At 51.5% G+C, this 20,859-nt stretch overlaps 1 protein-coding gene across 2 annotated transcripts in view; it reads right to left on the reverse strand.

The window, feature by feature from the left end:
* Positions 1 to 20,859, reverse strand: part of GRM7 (glutamate metabotropic receptor 7) — a 216,983-nt gene that overhangs the window by 123,818 nt on the left and 72,306 nt on the right. For both annotated transcript variants that reach the window (XM_053989136.1, XM_053989134.1), the window contains exon 2: positions 8,374 to 8,590. In XM_053989136.1, the coding sequence (XP_053845111.1) occupies positions 8,374 to 8,590 (217 nt within the window). The remainder of the gene's footprint in view (positions 1 to 8,373; positions 8,591 to 20,859) is intronic.

Consider the following 20,859-nt stretch of genomic DNA (forward strand, 5'->3'; position numbering starts at 1 on the left):
TGTCCTGGGGGCCATCAGGAGCTGCAGGGCCTCTCCCTGCTTCGTGCCACCCAGGGCTCCACGGGTGACGTCCTGAGAGCACGCTGCCCTTGTCGGCTCAGCAGCAAGAACTGCCTGGGTTGTGAGCCCGGGGGGAGGAAATGCTGATGTGTGACCCCAGCTCAGAAGGATGAATGATTTCTTTATTATAACTATGCTATAATCCATTCATATACTATTTAAAGGAGATAAAAACTACAAACCTACTGTTCTAACTCCCATATCTAACCCCTCACAACTCGTGCCCCTCTCTGAGAGCCCAGCCACAGGTGGGTTGGGTTGGATTGGATTGGTTTGGATTGGATTGGATTGGATTGGATTGGATTGGATTGGATTGGATTGGATTGGGTTGGATTGGGTTGGATTGGATTGGATTGGATTGGATTGGGTTGGATTGGATTGGATTGGATTGGATTGGGTTGGATTGGATTGGATTGGACTGGGTTGGATTGGGTTGGATTGGATTGGATTGGGTTGGATTGGGTTGGATTGGCCACCAGCCCCAAACAATCCTCACCAGAATCCAACCAAGCAATCACCCCAGGGAAACAATTCTCCAAACACATTCCACATGGGAAAAACAAGGAGCAGAAATAGAAATTGTTTTCTCTTTCTTTCCTCTGTGCTCCTCTATGAAATATCCTGACAGAGAGAAGAATGTGCCTGCCACGTGCCCATTTCAATTTCATCCTGTCCTTGAGATGCAATCTCCACGAGGTCAGTAAGTGCCATAAGAAGCAGATATTTACACTGAAGTGGCTGATGGTCTGAGGGAGCAGCAGCCCCTGCTCCAGTAACACTCCCAGGGAGCAGCAGGGTGAGCTCACTCTGGAGCACATTCCCATTTCTCAGAGAAGGGACCAGCTGCTCTCACACCCCACCCAACACAGCCACAGAGGCAATCACCCCACCAGGGCTGCCTGTTCTCCTCTCAGCTCCTCCCAGCTCTGCTGGGCTGATTTCTCAGGAGGCTCTTGGGGCAGGAGGGACTACTGAGCTTCCACCAAGAGCTCCAGCACAGGCAGAGCCCCAGCAGGGCACACCCAGCCCTGGTGCCCATCAGCTCCCTGCCCTCCTGAGCCAGGCACAAGGGCCCTGGCAATCCTCACCAGCTACTTGCCTCCCCAGGATGGCAAAAGGTAACAAAATACATCTATCACTAGGCACCAATGGTCGGATTTGGTTTTAATTCAAGCTCTTTAACGATGTGCTTGTGTTTGGATGTTTCCAAAGGGCAGCTGAGACCTCATCCCTCCTCTTTTCTGAGCAGGGAACAGAGCCAGCCCCTCAGGCCACCTGGGAAGGCTCAGGAGGGAAGAGCCCTCGCTCAAGAGGTGGAGACTTGCAGCCACAGTGTTTTGGTGATCCAAAAACACAGCCTGTGCCTCGGGGGCTGGCAGCACCTCAGCCAGGCTCAAGAGGAGCTTTAAAGTCCAGTCAGCACCCTAAGGACCTCACCCTCCCCTCCTCTGCACTGCTCACAGGTTCCCACAAGAGCCACAGCAGCTCTGAGCACTCACAGGAACAGATTTTGCTTTCCTGCTCTCAGAAATTCCTCCAAGCTCTCAATGCAGCCCCAACCACTCCCGAGGATCAAGGCCAGGGCATCTTCTCCCAGCTCAGCTACAATTAACAGGAAATCTCATTAACCCTGCCAGACTGCAGCACACAACACGAGTCACTACAAACTCAGACAGCAATCTCTCCTGGCTGGTTTTATCTGAAATGCCAAAACGTTTGTTATTTGACAACAGGAGGGAGAACAGTAGATTTCATAATGTTGCTGTTTAACATCACTGCACCATGAAAGGATACATGCCTGAGTACTTGGGAAAAGTGGGAAGGAAAAAGGAAAAGACTTGAAGTGCTTGGATATAAATGACTCGATTTTATGAGTGGTTTATCCATTTGTTTTTGCTGTATTTGATCCAGAAAACAGGCTCCCAAGAGAATGAATAAAGGCTACTCCCATCAAAGCTGAATGACTGAACACAGCCAAAGACAGAGGGACAACACTGAGCCCCCCAGGAGGGGTCTGCAGGGCCAGGAATTCCCTGGCAAACCTCCCCAAACCTCCACCTGTCCTCTGCACTCTGAACACCCTCCAAAGAGCCCAGACCCCACAGGTCTGCTTTGCTGAGGCTGCCCCTTCAAAGCCGAGCTCACAGCCAGGTGTGCCCTGCCCGAGGGGCTGCAGGGGGAGATGCTGAGCCCAGCCTGCTGCCCTGGGCAGCACCAACAGCTCAGCCCATCCTCCTGGAGCCCAGCCCATCCTCCTGGAGCTCAGCCCATCCTCCTGGAGCTCACCTCATCTTCCCAGAGCTCACCCCATCCTCCCACAGCTCACCCCATTCTCACAGAGTTCACCCCATCCTCCCATGGCAGGCACACTCTTCTCTCTTTCTCAGGATTTTTTCATAGAGGAGCACAGAGGAAAGAAAGAGAAAACAATTTCTATTCCTGCTCCTTGTTTTCCCATGTGGAATGTGTTTGGAGAATTGTTTCCCTGGGGTGGTTGCTTGGTTGGATTCTGGTGAGGATTGTTTGGGGCTGGTGGCCAATCCAATCCAATCCAATCCAATCCAATCCAATCCAATCCAACCCAATCCAACCCAATCCAATCCAATCCAATCCAATCCAACCCAATCCAGTCCAATCCAATCCAATCCAGTCCAATCCAATCCAATCCAGTCCAATCCAATCCAACCCAATCCAATCCAATCCAATCCAATCCAATCCAATCCAACCCAATCCAATCCAATCCAACCCAATCCAACCCAATCCAATCCAATCCAATCCAATCCAATCCAACCCAATCCAATCCAATCCAACCCAATCCAACCCAATCCAATCCAATCCAACCCAACCCAATCCAACCCAATCCAATCCAATCCAATCCAATCCAATCCAATCCAATCCAACCCAACCCAATCCAATCCAATCCAATCCAATCCAATCCAATCCAACCCACCTGTGGCTGGGCTCTCAGAGAGGGGCACGAGTTGTGAGTTAGATATGGGAGTTAGAACAGTAGGTTTGTAGTTTTAGAATCTCCTGTAAATAGTATATTAATGTGTTATAGCATAGTTATAATAAAGAAATCATTCAGCCTTCTGAGCTGGAGTCACACATCAGCATTTCCTCCCACCTGGCTCACCTGCATTCCCAACACCCTCCTGCTCATTTCTGCTGGGGGGGACCCTGTGCAGTGCCTGTCCTTGCCATGAGTGCCCCAAACCCCTTCAGCAGGGCTTTGAGAGGTGAACTGAGATTTTCATCGGCCTCAGAACGTAAGACCAAAAGGAACACATGAGGATTTTCTGCCTGGCACTAGGAATCAGAGCTGTGCAGCTCCCCCCTGGCTCTGATCTCCCTCCCACGTTATCCAGCACGGATTTGTGCTAATGGCATTCCCAACAGACAGCACAAAAATTAACTCCTATTACAAAAATGCAGCTTCAGGATGAGAGCAGGCAGCAGCACAGACCTACAGGAGCCTCCAAAAGTGCTCTGTGAGTCACGGGGGGATGACAGAGCAGCTCTGGGCTTCCACCAGTGTCAGCTTCTGTCAGCAAGGCTGAGTGAGGCACAGAACTCTGACACCACTGAGGGGGCCAGGGAGCCTCAGGACATGAGTCAGATCCCCAAAAACCCCAGCAAAAATTCAGATCTGAGAAACAGAACTCAGTGGAGAAAACAAAGAGCAAGGCTCTAGGAAGAGTTGTTGCATTTTCAGTTTTCGGTGGGGAAAAGGGTTTAAAGAGCCTTTGCTACAGATAACAAACCCAGAGAAAAGAACTTCTGTAATGAGTACTTAATTGCAGGCCATTAATCTGTAAAGAAACCAATGAATTGGGAGAGGATGATATTTGCTGCACAGGCTGTGATGTAGTGCAAAATAATGGCTCACCTGATCCTGGGGGAGTGACACAGAATCATGGAATGTCCTGAGCTGGAAGGGACCCAGAGGAATAAAAATCCAACCCCTGGCCCTGCACAGACACCCCAAATCCCACCCTGGGCATCCCTGGCAGCTCCTACAGCCATGGGGCTGTGCCCATTCCCTGGACAGTGCCCAGCACCCTCTGGGGCTTTCCCAAAATCCAGCCCAAATCTCCCTGGCACAGCTCCACTTGATAAACACAAGGACCAGGTGTCTCACACAGCTTGGTGCCTGCGTGGATACACAGGGGGTTCGTAGCAAACACAGAGCTAAAGGGAAAAACAAGATAAATTCAAGCTTCTCTTGAGAAATGCTGCTGGGGAAGCACTGCTGGGAAAATAACTCTGCTTATGAGGGCAGGAGGGGCTGAAAATCAGAGTGGTTTGGGTTGGAAGGGACCCTAAACCGTCTTGTTCCAGCTGCCATGGCAGGGAGCCGTGTGCAGGGTGGGGCTGGGGGCTGCAGCTTCTGTCTCTGAGCAAAGCAAGCTCCTGCAGGCACAGAGCTGTCCCCAGCTGTGCCAGGGCCAGCTGTGCCAGGGCCAGCTGTGGGACGTGGCACCGAGGAGTTCCAGCAGGGAGATCTGCCTGAGAGCAGGGGGGTGTCACAGGGGTCGTGCCTTCCATGCTAAAGGGGCCTGGAGGCCGCTCTGAGCTCTGCCCTGGAGGGTGCCAGTGGCTCTCAGCAAGCACAGCACTGCCACTCCAGCCTGCAGCAGGAGCCTCCCCAGCCACAGCCAGCCCTGCCTAGCCCCTGTGTGCACTCACAGAGAGGTGCCAGCTTCCCCAGAGCCCTGCCCAGCCCCTGTGTGCACTCACAGAGAGGGGTGCCAGCTTCCCCAGAGCCCTGCCCAGCCCCTGTGTGCACTCACAGAGAGGGGTGCCAGCTTCCCCAGCCCCTGTGCCCTGTGCCCAGCTCTCAGAGAGGGGTGCCAGCTTCCCCAGAGCCCTTTCCCCAGCCCCTGTGCCCTGTGTGCAGCTCTCAGAGAGGGGTGCCAGCTTCCCCAGCCCCTGTGCCCTGTGCCCAGCTCTCAGAGGGGTGCCAGCTTCCCCAGAGCCCTTCCCCAGCCCCTGCCGAGGCTCAGCACATCCCCAGCTGAGCTCTGAGCACTCAGATTGTCCCTTCTGGCCACCCTGCCCTGAGCCAGCCCTGCCAGGGCCAGCCTGGGAGGGAGGAGGAGGATGGACACACATCCTGCAGCTGCAGCCCAGGAGGGAGAGAGCAGCAAAACCCCACTCAGCTGTGAAAATGGGCCATTTGGGGAGAGCAGAACATTAATAAATGCACTCCAGATCTTTCATTTATCTGTTAGGAGGCATTCAAGTGGTCTTTTGCTAACGACTTCAGTATATATATTTCTTACAGATAGCAATTAACCTTCTGGTACATATTAATCTTTTAAAAAAAATCAAAGATGAATTAATCTTTGAAATTCAAGTATTCAGTAGTTTCATTAATAATCTGAAATTGTCCTTTAGATTTCCCATAATTAGACCATTCCCCTAATTTATTAATCCCAAAGACTGCAGAGCATGTTTCAAATCTTCATCTCCTGCCACAATGACATATTCAAACTCGCTTGAAGTGCTCATAATAAAAGTCACTTTGTGAAGAATTATTAACTCAGAGGATCAAGCAAAGTCTTTATGTGCCAAAGCATATTTGAAAACTAAGCAGGGGAAGCGCTGTCTACTGATCCTCAGATTTCCTAAGATCCCAGCTGATCAGAAACAAGTTTGGATGAAACACTGCCTTTAGGATAATGAGCCAGGAGGCCAAAGCCAGGAAATGTGCTGGCACCTACGGAGCAGACCTTCCTTTCTGCCAAGGGAAGGTGATTGTGAGAGGCCCGACAGCTCTCTAGGAGCTGACAACCACTGCTCCCTGCTGGGAAATTCAGATTTGGGCTGAATTCCCTCCAGCCTGGCCTCTGGCAGATCTGCCTGGTCCATGGAGCCAGGCAGGGACTGTGCCCCCACCCCTGCCCAGCTCTGCTCCCCCAGTGCCAGTTCCAGCCCTTTCCTGACCCTTCCAGGGCTGGTGACTCCCAGTGCCCTGGGCAGCCCCTGCCAGGGCTGGCCACCACGTTCTCTAAGGAGTTTTCCCTGATCCCCACCCTGAGCCTCCCCTGGGGCACCCCGAGGTTTCCTCTGCTCCTGTCCCGTTCTCTGTGCACAGCCCGACCCCATCCAGCTCCATCCTCCTGCCAGGGAGGCTGGGGGGCAATGGCACAGCTCCCCTCAGGGAACAGCAGGAGTTTGAGCTCCCTGAGGATGAGCTCACAGCCCAAAGTCAGGGGACAAGGGGGAGGTCAGGAGCTGCATCTCCAGTCAGCAGTGCCCCACTAAACCCCCCAACAACAGCATCCTCTTGCACTTCCCAGGCTTTGAAACCTCCCGGGAGCTTGCTGACAGGTATTAAATCCCATCAGAGCTTCACCTGAGCTGAATCTGCGAGGCACAAGAAGCTGAGCAGAGCCCTAAGCAGCGCCGGGGATGGGATTATCCCATCCCGGGTCTGAGGAGGAGCTTTAGGCACCATCCCTGTCAGTGCCTTCATCCCCCAGGCGTGCCCTACATCCCGCTGCTCACAGAGCTGCTGGGAGCACGGCACTGCTGGGGCTTCAGCCTTTGCTTTTTCTGCAGGAGGCTGAGCTTCGTGTTGCCTGCATGGACAGCTCATGGAATAAATGTGATTCTGCACGAGGTCCAGAAAATGGGATCCTGCTCTGCAGCCAGAGCCTGTCCTTCACACTGGGAACACATTTCGGGTATGAGTTTGCAACAGTGGATATTTGCAAATAAAGTCAATTTTAAATTCCAATGAGCGCTGGCATTTGTCACTTCCTGCTGTATTAAATCCAAACCCATTTGCTTTAATACCACATAAATATGCATTTGTAGGAACAGAAGAATTTATGCAAATGTGGGTTCCGTCTGTGACACCAACGTAAGGAAACAATCCCAGCTCCCCCTCTCCAAGGCCCCTTCCTTTCAGCCCAGTAACTTTCCCTGCTTGTTCCCTGGAGATGCTGCCAGGAGGGACCCCTCAGTTTGGGACATTTGGGACCCAGCTGGGGCCTGTCCCTGTTGTAGATGTCGGTGAACCCAATGGGAAGAATGATGATGTCTAACTCCATTTCAGAAGGCTGAATGATTGCTTTATTATAATTATGTTATAATACATTAATATGCTATATAAAAGAGGATACTAAATACTACATGCTACTTTCTCTAACCATCATATCTAACTCCTCACAACTCGTGACCCTGTTCTCCAGAGTTTAGACACAGGTAGATCCAATTGGCCATCAGGCCCAAACAATCCACCATGGTCCAACCAAGCACTCACTCTGGGTAAACAATTCTCCAAACACATTCCACAAGAGAAAAACAAAGAGCAGAAATAGAAATTGTTTTCTCTTTCATTTCGTTCTGTGCACCTCAATAAAAAATCCTGAGAGAGAGAGAAATGTGCTTGCCACATGTCCCCGCAGGCAGAGCCAGTGCTGTGGGACCAGCCCTGGGCATGGGGACCCCTGAGCTGCTCCAGGGCAGCTCCTGCCCTGCCCTGGCACTGAGCTGGGCACTGTGCTGCTTTATTTAGGCAATGCCAGGCAGGTTCAGGGTGGGACACCTGAGAGTTCCGTTTGGGGAGCACAGCACAGCTTGCCTTGCCCCGTGCTGATGGGTTCTCTCAGCAGAGCCTCTGGAGGCAGCCCTTGCATTTATCACCAATAACCAATTCCACCACCTGCTGCTTTCTCCTTCCCAGCACAGGAATCAACTTCAAACACTCGAGTTTCCAAACCCTTCTGAACCTGGACTGCAAATCAGCTTGCCAAGGACTCACACCCAAGGTCTGGCACGGCTCATCCCACACCACTGGGCCTGGGGGCTCCGCATCCCACACCAGCAACCCCCGAGCCTTCGAGGGAAAGGCTCTGAATTGCCTCCACCAAAGTGGGCAGGGAAGTGCCAAAGCAAACAACCCAGATCAGGCTGGCACCGACGGTGACACCAGCCAGGCTGTAAGCAGCTCACAGCAGAATTCCAGCCTGTGGAGACACAAAAGCTCAGCCTTTCCAAAACTGGCTTCTCCCCATGCCAACACAAGGAAACCTCAGCCAGTGCAGCAGGAGGAGCTCGGTACAACTCCAGGATTTCTGTTTTCCCCAGAAACGACTGAAAACCCACTGGGGGTTCCCACTCTCTGAACCTCCACGAGCAATTCAGGAGTGACAGCATCCAGGAGCCATTGCAGAGCATTGCAAAGAACTGGAGCAACTTTGCAATCAAATATCAGCTCTAGGAAAATACGATCACAATTGGCACAACACGACATTCACGAGTCCCGCAGCGCTTTCTGGAGGGAGGACGGGCGTGGCCTACCTGCCTCTCTGGAAATTTGCATGAAGGACTCGACTCCTTTTTCTCCATAATTCCCTTCAGATGCCAAAGTGGATACATAATTCCATCCCAAAGCTTTCACAATGTCCACCATTGCTTGTGCTTGGAAGGAATCTGGAGGAACCACCCGTGAGAAGAAATCATAGCGCCTGTCATCGCTCAACTCTGGTGCAGTTGAGGCATAACTGATTTGTGGGATCTGTAGAAAAAAACAATTTCTGATAAATACACACATTCACATACTCATGGCACTTCTTGCAGCAGCAGCTCAAGCACCTGGCTTGAGCCGAGCTTAGGCTTTGCTGTGTGCAGCTGCAATTCTCCACCACGTTCCCCTACGAGGTGCAAGCCACAGGAGCAATCCCTTCACTGGCATCCAGTCACGCAGATAAAGCTGTGCACCCACTGAAGCCAGCTCTGTCTGTGCACAGCCATCACTCCTTCCTGCGAGGCCATCAAACGCAGCACACAAACCCCTTGAACCTCTCCCTGCCCCTGTCTGTGTGCTGCCTTTGCCAGGCTTTGGGATCCTGGCAAAGGGAGCTTAACTCTGCACCTGCCAGCACTGCCTGAAAGCCTGGGACACCCTTCCTCAGCCTCAGGAGGATGAAGGCTCCAGGCTTAAGGAAAACGGGTTTAGTTTTTATTCCTTCTGATGAAGAACAGTGTGAAGGTTGCTGAGCAGGGACACTGTGTCACAGACACAGCCTGGGCACCACTCAGCTCTGTCCCAGCAAAGCAGCCACAGCTTCCTCTTGTCCCAGCAGAGTGTGGAGGAGCCTGACACTGCCCTTTCCAAGAGAGAGCCCAGAGCAGTGCTGGGGCTGTTTTCCCCTGGCTACCAAAGGCCCCTGAGCAGTTCCTGAGCTGACAGGACATTATTCCCCAAGCCCATTATGCAATTGTTTGAGTAACAGTCTGGGACTGCTCCTGAAGTTAAGGAACCTGCCCTGACTCTCACTGGAGACACCAGGGAGGGGAGAGAAGAGGTTTGCAATGCACACAAGCACCATCTATTTAACACCTGAGCCCTGCAGCCTGAGCACAGGCACCTCCTGCACTCTCAGGTTTGGTCTCTGCATAGCACTCCACAAGCATTTATCATCCTACAAGTATTTATCAGCTCTCCTGCCTCCTCAGAAAAACAGACACTGGATTGCCCCAGGATCAGCACTGCAAAGGGCTCAGCACCTTTGGCTCCACGGAGAGCAGGGGAGAGGAGAGCAGATTTCCCCAGAATTCACATTATGTCTACACAGGCACTTGCAGCCCCCACAGCACAGGACAAGCAGATACCAGAAGCAAAATCACTGCTGGAGAGCCAGAAGAGTGAACAGAGAAATGAACTTTGCATGGAAAAATTATTAACTACCCCAAGAGCTGCTATGCAACCTAAACAAAGCCAAACTGTCACAGAATCATCCATCTCCAGAGCTGGAAGGGACCCCCAAGGACCATCAGTGCAGCAATCCCACCCTGGGCCCGGCCTGGAGCTTCCTCCCAGGGTGCTGCCCCCTCACCCCTGATGCCTCAGGTTTAGCTTTGATATTTTTCACATTCTGTGCTGCTTTAGTGTGTGGGTCTGGGCTTCACATGAGGGGATGCTGAGCTCTGTGCACAGAGCAGGGAGACAAAACAATTCCTTCTCCAGCTGGGCACCAAGGACAAATGATCCAAAGCTCAGCCCCAGGAGCACAAACAGCGTGGGCTGGAGAGAGAAAAACAAGCAGGATGGGAGTGCCTGGGCTAAAGCTGGGATGGGACAATGAACTGCAAGGTGCAAATGGAGCAGAGCTGATCCCAGTGAGAGCCCCCGGGAGCGCTCGTGCGTTTTGGGACCATTTTGGTTCCTCTGGGTTCATTTTGGGACCATTTTGGTTCCTCTTGGGTGCAGCCCTGGCTGGGCTCTGGTGCTGCCCAAGGTGGATCCATGGAGGAGATCCTTTGAACAAATCCCTGCTTTATTCTGTGACTCTGCCCAGCCTCTGCTCCAGGGCAGCCCTCACACAGCATCACCCCAACTGCTGCAGGGCACAGAACCTGCTGGGCACCCTGGCCAGCAAAACCAGGGAAATTCGAGTTTGTCCCTGCCCCAGCTGCTGTCAGCAGGGCCTGGTGACCTCTGGGGGGACATGGACTGGTCACCCACTGTGACACAGCCAGCAGCCAGCCCCACGCAGAGCAGCGCTGGCACAGCCCAGGGCTGCTTTCTGCAATTAGCATAAAAGTGAGGCTGAAATACCACTTCTGATCTGTGGCAACTCTTTGTACTCCAACTTGCCAACAACTGCTTTTTCAACTAAAAATCAAAAGGAGCACATTCTGCACTCTTACAGCAACCAAAGCTTCTACAGAATTTGCTGCATTGCTTATATTCCTGAGGAGACCTTTTGGATTTTAAATCTTTTTCCACTGTTCATAAAATATTAACTACTGCTGGCAGCTTCAATCACTTGGAGTATAAAAAGCAGGTATTAGGTGTTTTACCAGTGTTTCTAGAAGGATATCTAAAAGCAACATAAAGTTATATATATGTGGCAAGTAGAACTTTCCTCCCATTTTGTTTAAATTCAGGGAGCAGAGTCCTTCAGTGGGTGTGACAGGGACTGCAGCCACCAGAATTCCCTGCCCAGTGTGTCAGAGCTCCTTGCAGACACCTGCTAAAGGCACCTTCTGCTCCTGCCCAGCTGCCCGTGCACACCAGCAGCATCCCAGTGGCCAAACTGGGCACCCACTGCTAAAAATCAGCTCAAATCTAAGTGCTGCCCACCAGGGCACTCCACACGGGCACCTCCAGCTCCTGCCAGCTCTGAAGTGCACTTGAAAATAAAAATGGGTTGCTGCAGCTCATGGAGACCCAAGGGCAGGCTGGGCAGTGTCCCTGTTCTCTGCCCATGGTGTCACTGTGCAGGGCCAGGGGACACCCAGAGAGGTTTACATCAGACTGCTCTGCTGAGGGTTCTTCAGTTATCCAGAGAAATCTTTTCTGCCTCTTCACCGTTCTATTTTTCTCGCGTTTTGGTAAAGTCTTTTCTTTATCATCAATTCAAAGCTGGAGTTGAAAGAAGCAAGATTTCTCTTCCATCACATTTTGCCCATTTTCTGTTCTGACACATCAAAAGGCCCCAGAGAATCAGGGTGTGCTTTCCAAAAGGCTCCAGCACCTTGGCAGAAGGGCCGTGATGCACACAGCCCAAGGGACCCTGATCTCCTGGCCCTGCCTCCAGCAGCACAGCGAGAGCTGAGCTGGAGCTTTCTGAAGGACACCGAGGAGCTGGCAGGTGAGGGAGCATTTCACCTGCGTGGGAAGCAGCTTTTCCTCAAGCCCTGTGCTTGCAGGACCGTGCACACACCACGCTCAGGAGTTCCACATTTGCCTGGAACTCCATTTCCATGGTGTGCCTGGCTGATGCTCTGATTACAGCAAGGGGCAATGATTAATGCTGGGAACATTGTCTTAGTCAGTGATTAATTAATGTTAATTCATTTCTAACGCTGACCATTATTCTTCATTTGTTTCATTTTCTCCTGCTAATGAAGAGCTGTCTCTGGGTCGCACTTGTCTTGCTCAAAAGCAGCTCGTGCTGGGGAGCAGCTGCAGCAGGAGCAGCACAAACACACCGGGAGCCACGAGCCTCCTCAGCCTCCCCTTCCAGCACCAGACATCCCCCAACAGCCAGCTGGGAGCAGCTCACTGCAGAGCAAAGCCCCACTGAAACTGCTCACTGTTCAAATTTTCCATTCCAGACTCAATCCCAAATCTTCCTTCTCTCCCTGCTCAACAGACCCTTTTTCCAAGAAAAGTGACAGAAGGTTTGAGTCGCTCACCAAAGGCATGTGTCTGGTCCTGGAACAGACAAACCCCAGTGCCAGAGCACACAGCAGCCCTCCCTGGGGCTGCAGGACTGCCAAAGCCTGGCCTGCCAAAGCCTGGCCTGCCAAAGCCTGGCTTACCAAAGCCTGGCCTGCCAAAGCCTGGCCTGCCAAAGCCTGGATTACCAAAGCCTGGCTTACCAAAGCCTGGCCTGCCAAAGCCTGGATTACCAAAGCCTGGCTTACCAAAGCCTGGCTTACCAAAGCCTGGCTTACCAAAGCCTGGCCTGCCAAAGCCTGGCCTGCCAGCCCAGCCTGACCTCTGCCCCAGGGTCACCCCCAGCCAAGCACCTGCAAACACCCGAAACACAAACAGTTCTGCAGGGACTGAGCTCGGCCCCTCCTCAGGCACTTGTTAAAGAGGATGAGGATGGTGCACCTGAGCCAGTGACAGCAGCCAGGACACTTCAGAAAAGGCAGTTTCCCTGAGGGCCTCGAGCAATTCAGATCATGCAGGAGGGCACCTCCTGAGACATTAATGAGCTCCTGCCAGGGCAATATGAAGTTCACAGTTTGCTGCATTTTTGCTTTCAGTTTCCTGTGAAGGTTTTACTGATGTGGTTTCCTGGCAGTAGGGAAACCCCAGCCTGCCCTGGCAGAGCCCTGGAAATCCAGCACGTCTGGCAGGGCAGTGTCAGGCTACAAACACTGCAAATCCTCCCAGCTTCACCAAAATGAGCTGCCTGGAGCCTGCACCCAGCTGCAAAACTCCAGTGTGAGCTGATGGGTGGGCAACAGCCTGGGGTCTGTCCAGGGCTCGGGGTTTATTCCTGTAGAAACCCATCAGGTCAGGATTCAGACCTCAGTTAGCACAGCTCCTCTTTGTGCCCCATCCCCATCTCAAACTGCAGAACAAACAGCTGAGCTGCAGAGAACTGCTTCCCCTGTCTGGAGCTCAGGTTTCTGAACTTTCCCCCTGGCTGTTATCTCTGGGCAAAACCCCTCCAGACTCTTCTCATTCTCACCTCGCCTTCTGAACAGGAAGCATTTCTGGCAGGCAGGTCTAGAACTCCAGATACCCACGGGAAGCTGTCCCTGCCCTTGGCAGGGGGTTGAACACACCTTTAAGCTCCCAGAAACCCAAACCATGCTGTGATTCTGTGGCAATTTCACCCAACACACAAAATGAGGTCAGAGCTTGTGAAGATAACAGGAACAGAAGCTCCTGCTGCTCTCCAGGGGCTGGAACTGGAGCTCAGCATTTCCTCAGGAGAGAACATCTCTGCCTCCTGCTCCCCTCCTGCCCAGCCCTGCCAGCCACCAACCCCTGCCCAGCACTGGCAGGACCCTCCCAAGGTGTCCTGCAGCAGCACCTGCCCTCTCTCTGCCCTGGCGCAGGAAAACAAACATTCCTGCAGGTTTTTCTGCAGGGCTCTGTAAGGAGCTGGGAATTGCACCCCCAGCAGCCTCGGGCCAGGATGAGAACAATCCCTGCCAAAGCACCTGGATGGTGATCCCTCCTCATCACTCATCCTCACCGTGCACTCCCAGGTGGTTTTTACAGCCAACAATCAAATGATGCCAGCGAGAAAGTGAGGAAGAACAATTAAGAAAGGTAGGTTTGTTTGTTTGTTTGTTTGTTTGTTTTTCATGTAAATCCCTTTCAGGAGCAACAGCAAATATTTCTGAGCAAGGGAAGGAGCACCAAGAGAAGAAACCCAGGAATGATTAATTTTGGTTGTATCTGCAGTGGCTCTTCCCACCAACCCTCCCAGCTGGGGAGCTCCATCTCCCACTCCCTGCCAGTGTAAGGATTAAGCAGCCATGGTGCTGCTCAGCAACACCTTTCAAAATTCCCAGCTCCTCATTCCCATTATTGTTATGGATGGAGCCCATTACTGAAACAAACACTTCCAAAGCTGCTTTGGGTCTCTCAAACAACTGCCTTCCTAACTGAGCACGTTCCTGTTTAATTCATTTCAAACCTGGCAAGAGCCCATTTCCAGGCACGCAGATCAATCCTCATCCCCACCACAACTGTCATGAAAAGTCATGAAAAGACATCCTGAGTGATACTGGCAAGCTGGGAGCCTTCTCCATATCTACAGGGTCTTTCCTGCTTCCTCTCCTCGAGTGAGAAAGTACTCCTGAACAAAATAATTGTAGCAATTAAGGGACAATAATTGCAGCAATTAGTACTGTCCACATGGCTCATGGGAGCACTTCATCAGCTCAGACAGCAGGAGGAAAGATCATAAACACCCGGTAAAGTGAGATGTGCCCATAAATGTGAGATCTCCTGTATTTCATCTTGATGGCCTGTGCCTGGACCAAGGTCTGCTTGTGACAGTGATGAGCTTATGGCACAGATTGGTTTTTTATAGAAGAACAGGGGGTGATTTCTTGGCTTTTAAATGCTAAAAGAACCTTGGACTTGAAGAACCTGACTTGAAACCAGGAGACCCAAAATGGTAATGAAAATGAGTCACAGCACAAAAATAGACATCTTACCCCCTTCTTAAGCTGTAGCTAAAGCTGTCCTTGAATAAACAAGGACATCATCCCTGTCTCAACGTGTTCACATACTGGGGATTAGGACTGAGCCATTTATACTTTCCTAGGGATAAATTATTTACTAAAATGCTTTACTTTCCATCCCAAGGCCAGCCTGGATGGGGTTTGGAGCAGCCTGGGACAGTGGGAGGTGTCCCTGCCATGGCAGGGGTGGCACTGGGTGGGCTTTAAGGTCCCTTCCAGCCCAACCCGTCCTGGGATTCTGTGATTCTTTGCCACTGGCAAAAAGCATCCCTTAGAGTTCAGCTCCTTTGAGCTGGGCTCGTGAATCCATTTAAGACGTTCCTGGTACTCAAAAATAACTCTGTGAAAGCTGTGGAGCAGGCTGTGCCAGGCGGCAGAGCCCCCAGGGCACGGCTGGGACAGAAACAGAGCAGCTGGAGGGGGCAGAGCAGGCTCCAAGCCCTCTGTCCATCTCAGGTGGGCTCAGAAATAGGCGAGGCAGGAACTGAGCTGCTCCCTCTCTCCCTGCCCTGCTCCAGCACACCCACAGCACCCCAAAAACTGGCTCCCCTGCGTGCAGGTGTGTTATAAATGAAAAATGATCCAGCCAAATTAAAAAAAAAATAATAAAACGAATTTATTTTAGCAATAGAGATCTAACTTAGCCAGCCACAAGGAAAAGGACAGAGCCGAGCCCGGGATCGGCGCTGGGTGTGAGACACAGAGATCAGCCTCAGCAGAGGTTTCACTCTATGCTCCCACACCACCATCCTGGTACAAGCGATTTTTATAGGGAAAATTTTGCCTGAAGCCAGGATTTCGGCATCCAGTCCTTTGTTTCATTCAGAGTCCCGTAAGTTGATGAGATTTCCTTCTCGGCGGCAAGGCAGAACAATTCGAAGTCCGGTGTCGTTGAAACCCTTGATGAAATTTTTGGGAACACGGTATTCACATGTATCGGGGGATGTTCCTGATGTCCATCTCGGGTCGTTCACGCCATGATCAGCGCCTGGGTGTCTTCATATCGCCTCAGATAAGGCCCATCTCCTGTCGAGCCACATCCTTTTGCTTGTGAATCGGGTTTCAACACACACCTGGTTTTGCCTGAGAAGGGGGGGGGGGCTTCTAATGCCAAAGGGAACATTCTAACAACTATTTAATATTATATATTTCATGCAAAAAAGTGGCGTGAATTATACCAGTTGCATTTAACAGGTGTGTCTGCCCAGCCAGCCCAGCCCTCGCCGGCTGAACTGCCGGCTGTGAAAAATGCACGTGCCACGATTGGCTTTTCGCGAATATTACAATCAATATTGTAGGTGTGATGTTAGAAAGGCATGCTGTAGTAATTCTCTTAAGTGGTGTGTTAAATGTAGTTTTAGGTTATAACGCAATGTTAAAATAGAAACTCTGCTATGTAAGATGCTTTTTAACCAGCTCAAGAAAGGGATGAGATAACCAAGAAACTCTTAGCACAGAGATAACAGCGACAGGGCACATAAAGAGTTACAGCCTCCTTATCAGACAAGACAAACATTCTTCCACCTCCTCTCCCTCTTTATGGAACCACCAGGAGTAAGGGGAAGAAGTTGACAAAAACCAGAAAAGTTCTTAATTTGCAAGGAATTTCTGCACCATGTATGAGATGTATGAATATGCAACAGGCTGTTGCTTTTAAGGGTTATTCCCGTGTTCACAAGGCGTTGTTTTGGCAGCTTAGTGCCCAAAAACATCCGGACATCCGGAATTCTTTGCTTTTTATTGTCTTGTAATTGTCCTAGCTCTAAATTTTTATTGCTCTAATTGTATTACTGTTTTTATAACCATTTTATTATTATTAAACTTTTAAAAATTCTAAGAACAAGTGATTGGTGTTTTTCACACCAACTGCTCCAGTAACCTGCCAGACCTTGGGACTCACTCTGCTTACAAGCACGCCTTGAAAAACACGTCCAGAAAGCAGTATTTGAATTCCTACTGCCATGGAAAAAGAGTTTTAGATACACACTTGCCTAATTTGTGTGCGCAAATTCCTCTTTGTGAATAAAGCTGTGTTTATGTAATCATGAAGATCCTGAGTGAGCACTTCCCAGAAGTAAAATTAACTGGTATTTATATTACTCCCATTTTAATTTCTCTTGGTTTATCTGCACTGTGATTCAATAATATCGGGCAAAAAACCTAATTTATAATTGTTAATTGCTATTTCTAAGCCCCTTGAGCTTCAGCCACCCTTCTTGGAGGGGAGGCTCCTGGAGGGCACCAACGCTCCCAGCCCTTGGCATGGCAGAGGGGCCCTGGGCAGGCAGGACAAGGCACAAACACCGGGGCCACCCTCCCTGACACACAGGAGCCACATTTCCCCTGGGGGCCACAACAGACACCTCCAGGAACAGAGAACCCCATGCCAAAGGGGGATCTTCATCTCCTGCACCACAGGGATTATTGATACTGAAGGCGCGGCTACAAGTCCGACACTTCCCCATTTAATGTTTTAAAGTGAAATATTCAGCTTGCTGAGAATTTTAGCTGGCCTGCCCATAAAGCAGCCTGGCAATAAAGCCTTCCTGGGCTGCAGATGCCGGGGATGAGCTATGAGCAGCACAGCACTAAGTGGAACATTCCTCCTAGGATCCATCAGCTCGAACATCAGTGCTGATGGCCCATCCCGTGCAATGCAAGAATGCACAGCTCTTCATCTTTTAACTGCAGCCCCGGTGGCTGAGGGCTGCACAGCGGTACTGAACTAATAGATGGCACTTTGCTGGAGGCACTTTGGAATCTTAACAAAGCTTCAAAGGATCCGGGCTGTTGGGAGCCAATTCTTCAAGCCAGTCCGGAGCTGAGCTCATGTAAGGTGATGAGAGCACCTTCAGGGGGAGGGGACCCTGCAGCCCTTTCGTGGGGACAGTTTTGGGGTCAGAGGCTGCACCCAGGCCGTTCATGCAGCCAGGCTGTGCTCAGCCTCCTGCTGGGACTCAAATCCAGCCTACAGGTAACACCCAGGGATATTCTGTCACTCTGACCCCAGCCACACCACAGGCTCTGCCAGAACCGCCCCGATGCTGTGTGAAGAAGTTCAAAAGAGAGAGTTCTGTGTGCTCTGAGGTTGGGCTGGGTCTGCCCCAGGGGCTCTTGACCCCTACCCCAGCCTGAGGAAGCACAAGCACCACCTCCAGCAGACAATGGCATTCGGAAGGGAACAAACCAAGGTCTGGCCACCAAACGCTGCAGAAAACAAAAGAACTTGTGCCAAAAAAGCAAAACTGCAGCTGCACTTGCAGCCCACTGCTAAGAGCAGGATTAATGCTTGTCCAACACCCTCAGGGGCCTGGGAATGGAAAGGATGCTGGGGTCCCATTTTGGAAGGGCTGCTATCAGGATTTTCTGTGTCACACATGGAAAGTCTTGTCCTTGTGCTGCTCCCTCCCTCCCCATGTCCTTGACAGGATAAGGGGAATGGATTTAAGCTGAGATTTGGCAAGTTGGATATTGGGAAGGAATCCTTCCCTCTGAGGGTGGGCAGCCCTGGCACAGGTGCCCAGAGCAGCTGGGGCTGCCCCTGGATCCCTGGCAGTGCCCAAGGCCAGGCTGGACAGGGCTGGGAGCTCCTGGGACAGTGGGAGGTGTCCCTGCCACGGCAGGGGTGGCACTGGACAGGATTTAAGGTCCCTTCCAGCCCAACCCAAACCTGTCTGGGGTTCTGTGTCTGTTCTGTGCACAATGGAGGGAGAGGAAGGGCTTGTCTGCCTCTGCCATGCCCTGAACACACCCTGCAAGCTCTTCTGGATACCAAAATATATTCCCATTCCTCCGGTGTTCAGATTGACACCAGCCAGGGCATTCTCAGAAGGGTTCCTGTCACCATCCAAAGTGCTGAGCAGAGACTCGGGGTCCCTACCCTCAGTGCTGGGACTGGTAGCACCGGGTGATTCCAGGTGCACCATTCCACATCCCTGCCTGCATTCCCAAAAGCTGAGCAGTGTCTCTGTGGGCAGAGGCCATGGATGGACACCAGGCACACACGTTCTTGCAGTGATTGGAGTGCCCACACCCAAATACGGACTCACCAATTCAAACGCTTTGGAAAATAAATCAGAAGCAGAATATAAACAGAGTGGAGCAGCTTTTATGTTTTATTTATGTGTACACACTGCTCCATTCATCCCAAACAGATAATTGAACCTTATATTGTCTCTGCATATTTTAAAAGGTTTTTAATCTGCAAGTATAAATCTCATTGATTTTGAAAGTAGCCCGATAAAGACAACACCAGTAACGACTCATTCAGCAGCCAGGCTGAGACAGAAAATGTTCTTGGTGGCAGAACACGGTTCTGTGAAAGCAATCCACAAACACAGACACAAACCCAGCCCAGTGGAAACAAACTGCAGTGTGCTACAAGGGGAAACGATGGTCCTGCGAGCTGAGTTCTTGGGATCAGTGAGAGCTGTGGGGCTCGGCTGTGAGCACGGCTCACAACTGCACTTCTGGGGCAGCATCCACGCTTGTGTCGTGGGAAGTAAGGCTGTGATTTGAATATTTATTCCTGAGTCTTCAATATAGCCAAGAGTCTGACAGCCAAGGAGAATGAAGCCTCTGGCCTTGGTGCCCTGACAGAGTAACACGTCCAAAATCTGGCAGTACAGATTTAGCTGCATTGAGTGGCAATTTCTAATTTCAGTGTACAGTTAAACTTCGGGCAGGCAGCTCAATACCACAATGAGCAAACCCAAGTTCCTGTGAACAACTTCCACCAAACAGATATTGCCAAAGTAGGAGCCTGCTCTCATTAAAATGTCAGAGTGGCCTCACATTAAGGGAGAGGCTCAGATAATGTGATCTCCTCCAGCTCCCTCTGGATCCTCTGACACCCCAAGGGAACCAGCTGCATTTCAAGCAGTAAATGATGTTTTAAACAGGGCTTCTGGAGCTCATTTCCCTCCGTGCAATATTGGAAGTATTTTTGAATTTAAAAAATGTGTCAAATAATAAAAGCCCCCGGGTTTTTAATGTGCTCACACACTGTGGCTGAGTGAACGGTTCTGCTTGAGCTTAAACTGTCTGGTTTGGATTGGCACTTCATGAAAAGCCTGAGGCAAGAGGAGAGCTGTGAATTATGAAGAATCTATGTAAGCTGCTGCCTGACCTCCCTGCAGCCCTGGGCACCCACACCTAGAGCCTCAACAGGTTCCTCCTCCTCCTCCTCCTCCCCCCGAGGTGTCCCCGCACCCGCAGCCAAAGCTCAGGGTGACACCTGCTCACGTAGCTCCAGCTGGAGCTGACCGACCCAGAGCTGGAAAATGAACCCAAATTTATGAGCAGAGCCACAGAGCTGCTCAGCCTGCCCTGGTGGGAACAGAGAAATTCCCCGAGCCCAAGGGCTCCTGACGGGCCCCATGGGCTGCCAGGGAGGGCACGGAGGCACGGGTGGGGACAAGGGGCCACACACCTGTCCCAGGTGCTGAGGCACAGCCTGGGCACGGCTTGTGCTGCTGTCCTCGGGCAGGAAGGGACAGTGCACAGTCTGACTGGGTCTGCTGGACAGGCTGGCTTGAGTTCCTGCTCTAAGCTGATTCCAGAGACGTGGCATGGCCTGCATGGTGAAATCTCAGCCATCCCTTCTTCATTTTCCCTTTTCTACCAGCACAAATCACCTCCTCCTGCATCGTGAAACCTCCTCCTGCATTGAGAATAGCATTTCAGAGCATCTAAGATGCACCAAGTGGCAAGGGCAGGCAGGAAGGGAAAGGCCCTGTGTAAGAGCAAGGGCCCAGCTGGTGTTCTCACCTCACGACCCTCACAACCAGTGTGCAAAACTGCAAACTCCTGCAATTTCAGCAAACACTCAGCACAAACGTGTTCCCAGAGAAACGATGATTTGCTGCAGGTAAGAACAGCCTTTAGTTCAGGTGCTCCTTGCTGCTGCAGCCACGCTCCAGGATGCTGGAGTTCACCCCGGCACGCTGTCCGTCCCTCCAGCCAAAGTTACCAGCTGCTCAGCAAGGAGCTCTCCACCAGAGATAAACCACTAGGCTGGGAAAGCACTCCAAGATCAAGTGCAACCCTTCCCCAGCACTGCCACTGCCCCCTGTCCCCAAGTGCCACATGCACAGGGCTTTGAAATCCCCCGGGATG

Source organism: Vidua macroura, chromosome 13 (assembly GCF_024509145.1).
Source record: "Vidua macroura isolate BioBank_ID:100142 chromosome 13, ASM2450914v1, whole genome shotgun sequence".
NCBI lineage: Eukaryota > Metazoa > Chordata > Aves > Passeriformes > Viduidae > Vidua > Vidua macroura.